The sequence below is a fragment of the Aedes aegypti genome, chromosome 2 (assembly GCF_002204515.2).
Source record: "Aedes aegypti strain LVP_AGWG chromosome 2, AaegL5.0 Primary Assembly, whole genome shotgun sequence".
Classification (NCBI taxonomy): Eukaryota; Metazoa; Arthropoda; class Insecta; order Diptera; family Culicidae; genus Aedes; species Aedes aegypti.
The window spans coordinates 186,858,118-186,867,390 of NC_035108.1; the positions used below are offsets into that span (position 1 = coordinate 186,858,118).

General features: G+C 37.9%; 1 protein-coding gene and 1 long non-coding RNA gene across 2 annotated transcripts; both read left to right on the forward strand.

Moving 5' to 3' along the window:
- The first annotated feature begins 1,586 nt into the window (after positions 1 to 1,586).
- LOC110675462 lies at positions 1,587 to 2,903 on the forward strand. Its single transcript, XR_002499511.1, has 3 exons — positions 1,587 to 2,035; positions 2,098 to 2,301; positions 2,377 to 2,903. It is a non-coding gene; the product is annotated as an uncharacterized LOC110675462 (long non-coding RNA).
- A 3,126-nt stretch (positions 2,904 to 6,029) lies between these two features.
- Positions 6,030 to 8,094, forward strand: LOC110676260. The gene is made up of 2 exons (XM_021843429.1): positions 6,030 to 6,504; positions 6,751 to 8,094. The coding sequence occupies exon 2, from the start codon at positions 6,776 to 6,778 to the stop codon at positions 7,946 to 7,948; it is 1,173 nt and encodes a 390-aa protein (XP_021699121.1). The 5' UTR covers positions 6,030 to 6,504; positions 6,751 to 6,775; the 3' UTR covers positions 7,949 to 8,094.
- The last annotated feature ends 1,179 nt before the right edge of the window (positions 8,095 to 9,273 follow it).

A 9,273-nucleotide genomic window follows, 5' to 3' on the forward strand; every position in this document is an offset into this window, starting at 1 on the left:
GAACATTTCCAAATCAAGAATGGTGCTTCGCTTTCTCATATTCATGAGCTAATGAAAGTGAAGATTTTTGCAAAAAATACGTTTACCTTATGCGTAAATTTGTCAACTTTTCGAAACAATGATTTCAATGGTTAAGGATGACACTACCGAAAATTCATGTCTCATATAAGTTCTGAAAACGATATGAACAAGGAAAAAAATGGCATCGCCAAAAACGATTCCGTTGTCAAAACTTTTATAGGTATGCTCAATTAGGCAACATGAACGATTTATTGTTAACAATGTAGAATTTCCTTAGAAAATTGCCTACCTTTAGGCGTATTCCGTGATTCGAAGTATTATTAATTTTAAAATAACTCAAAAAATAAATGACTTGTAAGTATTTGGCCTGCATATTCGGCTTCAGGGGCCATGATTTAAGTAAGTAATGACATTTTCAATATTACCGAACGATGTGTACATAGGTGATCAATGTTACCCCATATCAGCTATATCCAAAAATCGCTTAAAACATTTTTTTAACATGCTTAAATCTTCCAAAAAACAAAGTGTAGTATACAGTCACGAGCTATGGATGGCAGTACTTGTTTTAAAAATATGAAATTGTCAACATTTGCATTTTCAAACGAAGTATTTAAGACGCATTCAAAAAATGATCAATGTTACCCCGGATTACGGTATTCTACTAAACAGCTCGAAGATTTATCAACCCAAAATGCTGCCTTGTGAAACACCAGCTCTTACTGGAATTCTTTCAGACTTGGAGTTCTGATAATCAACATGAATTGAACGATTTGATAGATAACTATGGATTATTCTAACAATGTATGTTGGAAATTTAAAGCTTTTTTATTTAACAATCAATAGAGGAAAAAGATTAGTAGAATAGCCTTCAAATTTGTTGGAACGAATCAAATTTGAATCATGAAACTGTGGATGAGTGATCGAATGTCCATGTGGGAATCCGAACTGTTCATTGGCAAAAAACGGATTTTCATTGATATGGACCACCATTCTGTTCAAAATGAGCTTTTCAAAAAGTTTACTGATGGAGAAAAGCAAACTGATTGGACGAAAGCTGTAAGTTTCCGCAGGATTTTCGTCCGGTGCTAAAATTGCTAAAATTAGGTACCGTAATCCGGGGTAACATTGATCATTTTTTTTAGTTTTTCTTAAATTTTTCATTTCACAATACAAATGTTACAAGTTTCATATTTTTAAAACAAGTACTGCCACCCACCGCTCCTAGCTACGTACTTTATTTTGTTTTTCGAAAGATTTAAACATGTTTAAATAAATGTTTTAAGTGATTTTTTGATTCAGTTGATATGGGGTAACATTGATCACCCAAGTAAACAACGTTCGCTAATATTGGAAATGTCGTTACTTACTAAAATCAGGGCCCCTGAAGCCGAATATGAAGACCAAACTCTTACAAGTCAGTTACTGTTTGAGTTATTTCAAAATTAAAAACACCTTGAACCGCGTAATACGCCTAAAAGTAGGCAATTTCCTCAGGAAATTCTACATTCGTAATAGTATTTAGTTAATGTTGCCTAAATGAATAAACTTATGAAAGATTTGACAACGAAATCGTTTTTGGCTATGCCATTTTTAGTCAATGTGATCTATAACAGGTGAGGAGGTGGCTTTGTGTAGCATGCGTTGATTTAGTTGTGTGAGTGTGTCGTTAGTGATGTGCACATAGCAACCATTGCCCCTCTGATTGGTGACGTCATACAGTTTGTTATTCGTGTCAGACTACAAGTGAAAAAAGAAAATCCTTCGAACTAGTCAACAACGATGCCTGTCTGTGCTTTAAAAACTTGTAAAATACCATCGTATCGTCTAAGAAAACTAAGCCTTTCGATAAGTTTTCACTTGTTTCCGAAAAACATTTCTATTCGGCACCGATGGCTTTCGTTCTGTGGCATCAAAGATGGTCCGAACTTTTATTTGTGCTCTCAGCACTTTTTGAGAAGCGATTACGAAAACCGATACATGGACCATGCTCGTCAGAAGTTACTGAAAAATGGTAAGATCTTGGAATCTTCTTCTTTTAACTTTCTGACCAATTTTCATATTTTTTCATATTAGCTGTTCCAACAATTCGTTCCCCACCTCCTGAAATTCCATCGGCCAGATCGCAGCGCGCAGAACGTAAAAATCGTTCAGATCTTGTGGCGAAGCTTATTGAGGTATATGACCACGAAAATCAATATCCTAGTGAAAGCCGTTCATCTTATATTTCTGCATGTGACTCCACAGAACAATCTAATCAAATACCATCTACTAAGGAAGGTTGTTTATTTTTTTTACTATTACTACATATATGAAGTGTTATTTTTAACAAAGCCTATGCTACTCTTTCTAAAGCCAATTTAGGTGCTGACGTTGTACCAACGCAGTCATCTGCACCTCCTGGATTACTCACTCTATCCGACGATGTCTTGAATGATGAAGCTCTTGAAACGGAGATCTCAGCACAATTTTCAAATCAATTTAATATACTAACCGAATGTCATTCAACCGATTTGGCTCACGCTGGTCCAGAAAGCGAAAATGTTGAAGAACGAAGTGGTAAGGCAATTGTTTTGATGATTTTTCTATTGCATCTAGAGTATTATTAGAAACTTAACTTACACTATTCATTCTGTAGCGGTTTTCTCCACTGATGCAGCACCAACGCAATCAAATTCACTTCCAGTATTAACCATTTCAACCGACGAAGTAATAGAAGTAGTTGCTCTTAAATCGAAAGTTTCTGAACAATTTCGAAGCCAATTAAATGAACAAACCGACCTCTATTCGCCTGATTGGATTCACATTAGTCAAGAACATGAAACTTTTATTGATCACAATGGTAAGGTAATAAATTTAATTTTTGTTGTCAGAAGTTTCAATCATATACTTTTTAAGAACAAATCGAAGACAGAGAAAATATCACATTGCAACCGATTCAAAATGGGTTAGATGTATTGCTAGAGGCCATTGCTTTAAATGAAAATGGCCCTCGTGAGGTTGTGTCCAAAGCAAATTCAAAGAATGCTGAACTAGCACGTGAAGTAGAAAATCAAAAAGAAATAATCAAAAAGTTGAAACAATCGGTATGCATAATTTTGCTTTTTTCGTAATTGGCTTCAAATCACATATTCATCCATATTTGATCTTGAATTTATCTAAGGTTCGTGAAAAGAATTCAAGGATCAAGCATTTGGAAGCAGCTACAAAAAAAAAGACAAACAAATAAAAAGTTTGGAACACTCGCTAGAGTGTCTTAGAAAGTCGATCTCTGATATCACAACGATCACTGAAGACGAAATTCAAAAACGTGTTAGAAAAGCCTTCCTTACAATTTTCACTGAAAATCAAACAGACTTATTGCTCGGTAAAAAGAAAAAGGTGATTTGGAAACCCGAAGAGGCAGCTATGGCATTCTCATTAAGGTATCGTTTACTCAGAACAACAATAATCACGGAATTACTAAAGTTTATGCATTAATGACATTCCTCTTATCTGCTTCTCATTCATTCTGTTAATTTTTACACTAATTGACATTTCGACTGGATTCAAGTTTAGCGATGCTTCAACCCAGGTGAATTGACGAATAGCATGAAAATGGCCTGCCGAATGAAAGGAATGCAAATATAAAATAGTCATAAATTACTAAAATTTAGTAATTATTTGACTATTCGTATTGCTAAGTATGTACAAAGATTTCTGCTCTCTATTCATAGATATCACAGCCAGCCGGCCTATGAAATAGTTCGATCAGAATTTAAAATTCCTCTTCCAAGCCTTCGGACATTACGCGAATGGGCATCGTGCATCAACATGAGAAAAGGAATTCTGAATGACGTATTTAAGATTCTTGAATTAGCCGGGAAACATATGAGCCGTGTTGAAAGAGTTGTGGTCCTGGGATATGATGAAATGTCAGTGAAATCCACACGAGAATTGGACAAAAGGAACGATGATGTCATTGGACCACATAATGAACTTCAAGTAATGTCTGCCCGTGGACTTTTTGCCAAGTGGAAACAACCAATATATGCTGATTTTGATCAAACTATGACAAAAGAAATTCTCGAAGAAATTTGTAGGAAATTACACGCGATCGGTTTCACGGTTGTAGCAGCTATTCATGATTGTGGAGGTAAAAATTTGAAATTATGGAAAGATGAAGGAATTAATTACGAAACTGGAAAGACAACAATGAACCATCCAGTCACAGGAAAACCTATATTTTTCTTCCCTGATGCACCACATCTTTTGAAATTGATAAGAAACTGGTTGTTGGATAAAGGATTTTACTATAAAGGTAACTGTAGGGAATAAAGGAATATTAGTGAAAGGAATTAAGGGTTTGAGAGGGTTAATAAAGAAAAGGCTCATGATGGTTCCGAGAGGGTTAAGAATCGATTAAATCGACTTACCCTTCCGCGTGACTGTAAAAGGGAAGGGAGAGAAAATAGTATAAGTGAGAGCAACCAGTCAGTCTTGTGATTGCTTTTGGTAGAGTAAGATCGGTCCTCGCTTTCGAAAAATGTTGGTGAGTTCGGACGTGCACCAAACGAAACTTTCTTGACAAAATGCTCTACAGTACTTAAGTAATATAAACCGAAAAACACTACAATGGCGCAGTACGGTTATTCAGAACCTGAAAACAGTATTCAAGCGATTCCCGATTAAGTAGTAATTCACCTGAGAGGGTAAAACAGGCAATTCCTCCGAGTGGGTAAAGCCTTAATTCCCCTGAGAGGGTAATGTAGTAATTCCCCTGAGAGGGTAAAACAGGCAATTCCTCCGAGTGGGTAAAGCCTTAATTCCCCTGAGAGGGTAATGTAGTAATTCCCCTGAGAGGGTAACGCAGTTATTCCCCCGAGAGGGTAATGCAGTAATTCCCCTGAGAGGGTAAAACAGGCAATTCCTCCGAGTGGGTAAAGCCATAATTTCACCGAGTAATTCAGAGAGGGTAAATAATACTCAAATTACAATGGTTAATTTTCAGGCAATTCCTCCGAGTGGGTAATGCAGTAATTCAGAGTGGGTAAATAATACTCAAATTACGATGGGTAATTTTGAATTCGTTCACGATCAATAAGTGGCTCAATTTGTTCCAAACTAGTCCACGTTGAACCATGTATGAGACGCACAATGTTACCGAGATAGTTCAAAAAAACACTCAATTTTAAAGTAGTCTTGTTTAGCAGTAATTGAATAGTTGATTACACATAAAATCGAGAAATTTCCTTCTCAGGGATCGATACTTTATACAGTCGACTCTCCACATCTCGATGTTCTACATCTCGATATCTCTCCCTATGTCGATGATTTCATAAGTCCCTTCAGTCTGCATACATTTTCACTCTCCATATCTCGATATCCTCCTTATCTCGATATCTCCATATCTCGATGTGTTTCTGTTGATTTTTCGTTCTCAATTTTCTCTCCGTATGTCGATATGACCGATATCGAAGGTTACTTGACCAAAGTTTTGGGATTCAAAACAAATTAGGAGCGCAAAATGACGTCTGTTTGTGTAATACTTTCTTGGCAACGTAGTGTTTTTCAATCTAGTATTCATCAAAAATTTGTTCTTTGTCTCGATCTCTCCCTATCTCGATGGTCCCTTCAGTATCGAGATGTGGAGAGGCGACTGTATTATTATCCAGCATATTTTTGCCAATGATGATTCCGCTTGTTTGATGTTCGTTTACGTTCGACGAAAACGTATTTCAACATTCTAGTTCAGATATAATCTCAATATCGTGCATTGACCAACACAAAGATACTATGAAATTTGTACGTTTATAGACGTGAAAGGCGATTTTGGAATGGTATCACGAATACCATATTACTCAAAGCGTTTTCAAAGATGACATTAATACCAGTACGAAATAAAAAAACAGAAATCTTTCACACATCACAGTTTGATCGATCCATTTCTCAACACGGAAAAAAAACCTGTAGCTGCAAAATACCCGATAACGATATTGAGCTGTTTGAAATAGAATCATGTAAAATATTTCGGCGGAGGCGTCAAAGTTATGCTAAAATATATTGCTTAATACAAATATTCGATTAACAAGATGCATGCCATTAAGGCCAACTATAGAATTGTTTTATGGGCAGGAAAATATTAACATTTTGCTCAACCAGTTTTTCAGTGTATTTAATCGATTTTATTTGAAGAACGTTAGTTCGCATGTGTGCGTGTATGTTCTCAAGTGTTGCTGACTTTACGCATGGGATGTATGTGAGTGGGAGAGAAGCAAAAAAACAAAAAACGTGGATCTTGTTCCATTACTTATAAGTTCCTATAGGTTGTGTTCGCAAGCATCTGCAATAATCAATCAGAAAAAAAAGGAAGTTGAAGTTTATTTCATCCCCGCAGAAGTGATAGTGCTGATAATTACCGTTTTTCGACGATTTAATACAGAAAATTACCGAATAAAGCAAGCGAGTTTGGATTCTAGTCTTGAGAAGTCATAAATTGCAGAGGTAAATCTTCTACTTCTTACTCTGATCTAACACTGAACTTTTAAGCTAGGTATGCTGTTTCGCTCAAGAGTAAAAAAAACACATTCTTCGGAAGAAATAGCCAAGAAATTTTCTACAATTAGCTCCATTAAAAAATGTATTTACAATAAGTGAACGCGATTTTAATCATTCGTGGTACCGTTTGTTTTTCTAATGAGTTTTGTCTGGAATCCTTTATTTAAGTGTTATGTCTTGTTATTTTTACAGATTCCCCCGTATTGGAAAACTCGGTATGAGTAACAATGCGGACAAACTACGGAAAAGTCGCAGTAGAACTGCTTCGGCTAACAGATGGATAGTAGAGCCAGTGGATATTGACGACCGAAGTTTTTTCCAAAGGAGAAACTCGACCATGAGAGGTATTGGGGACGAATCATCGATACTCACATCTATGTCATTCGCGTCGCTCCAAATCCCAGAATGTAAACCTGCAGAAGGTGAACACGAAATAGACAGACGGTCCTTCGAGCAGTGGCGTGACATTCTGGAGGCTTCAATGAAGTTTTCCGGTATCACTGAAGAGTCGACCAAAATGAGCGTGTTCCGTATGAAAGCAGGGTCCAAGCTGATGGACGTGCTGGAAGCTACGGTGTCAGGTACGAAAGCTCCGGACGAAGAAACACTGCCGTATTCTAACGTCATGTATCGGCTAAAGGAGTTCTACGGATCACGAGACTACACTCTTCTGCAACGTCAAAAATTACGTTCAATGCGCCAGGATCTGGCCGAGGGAGATGTGATGTTTGTAAAGCGAATTACTTCCGTAGCCAAGCTATGCGACTATGGCACCGAGCAATTGATGGAGAGCGTTGCAGACGTCGTGCAGTCCCAAGCTCGACACGTGAAAGTTCGAGAAGCAGCAAGAAAGGTAATGCGGAAAGGTGGAACAATTGCAGAGTTGTTGGATAAAGTGCGCTCCGCGGAGATTGAACGGCAGAGCGAAGAATTGTATGCCAAGATTCATCATCTAGCGCCAGCAGATGTAGCCGCCGTTTCGTATACAACGCCGTTTCGTGCACGTTCTCTTCATAACACCGGGCACTCACCTAACTATCGAGGAAGAGCGGATATACCCCGCTTACGAGGAGCACAGCGTGCGAGAAGTGGTCTGAACCGTTTCGACAGAGGACACGATAGCCAACGCATTCCATGTTGGAGATGTGGCAGTACTTTCCATCGCCCGTACAACTGCCACGCAATCGACAAAGTTTGTCGACGATGTCAAATTAAAGGCCACATTGAACGCGTGTGTCACAGCGAATCCTCAACACCAACAAAACGGAATGCAGCTGGGAACTCCGAATCGTTCCCCGATTCGAAAATCCGGAAGATTGCTAACGTTACCGAAGCCGTGATCGAGCAGGCGGACAATAACGATAAAAAGCCAGTAAGTGAGCATAACTGAATAGAACGCATCAAGAACTTTTTTTTTCTGACATTCGATTTGAATTCTTACTATACCTTTCCTATCCATCAAACCAATAAGCAAATAAATCTGAAAATATGCATTGAACAATCAGTTTTCATTCAAAAAAACAAAAACATTTACAATTAATCCATTCAAATCTCATAACTGAAAAAAAAGTTTTGAAAATGATGATTTTACAGAATAAGGCTGAAATCATAAGAAATATGGACATAAGCGGTTGCTGGTGCACTGGATTGCGTGTTTTTTGATCTGGTCTTTAATTATCCGGGATTTTGATAACACATACATATTGTTTGACTAGAATAACACATTTATTTTGGGATTCATAATGATTTGGTCGTTACCTGAACTTCGTTAATGTGAGATTTACTGTATGCCTCTAAGTGAACATTTATGTTTGTTATTCACAGACTGCGACCTTATCATCCAACGCCTATATGAGTACGTTTGAGGATACAGTAATTGATCCTACCTGCGATGTTCGACCAAAAGTGGCCGTCGATCCGATACTTCACGAAAATCAAGTGCACCATCTACCGTCCATCAAGACTATTCCTGAACATGTCTCATCTACCGGTGGACACAGAATCGGAAAATCAAATGCAGTACAGTTTAATGAAAATCAGTCACCCGAAATGGTTCGTAGACAATATTGATCATTTTTTCTCTAATTAGCTATAGTAACATGCTGCCAATATAATTTTTCATTCCGCAGAACGGTGGATGTGGACAGCATAGCTCAGCTCAAAACGCGATCTCTTCTGATAATGCGGGATGTGATCCCAGCGCAGTAATCGGAAATCAAATCGTGTCAAATGTTCATTTCGAAACTAATCATTTGTATCAATCAAACAAATTAGGTGACGAAAGCTTGGTTGTAGGCCAGATCGCAGGCATAAACGTCACATTTATGATAGATTCAGGGGCAGACGTAAACACGGTCGGTATGGAGGTACTCGATGCGTTGATGGATAGTGATCCTTTCAAAAGTTCCTTATTCAGTCTAAAGAATGGGACGGATAGGCCACTCAAAGCCTACGCAACTCCAACGGCTATTCCCGTAGTTGCCACTTTTGTTGCGGAGTTATTCATCACTTCTGATCGACCACGTTTGTTGGAAAAATTTTATGTTGTGCATGATGCGAAACCCTTGTTGGGTAGAAGTACTTCAATGAGGTACAGCCTGTTACGGATGGGATTAAACGTTCCGATTCGAGACATCGTTGCAAACGAAGCACAATTACTACCGGGGGAGATACATGTGGTCTCATCGACAAATGAATTCCCCAAATTTAATATAC

Bases quoted from the DNA above. Each gene is read 5' to 3' on its own strand.
- LOC110676260 (XM_021843429.1), top strand. From the start codon at position 6,776: ATGAGTAACAATGCGGACAAACTACGGAAAAGTCGCAGTAGAACTGCT.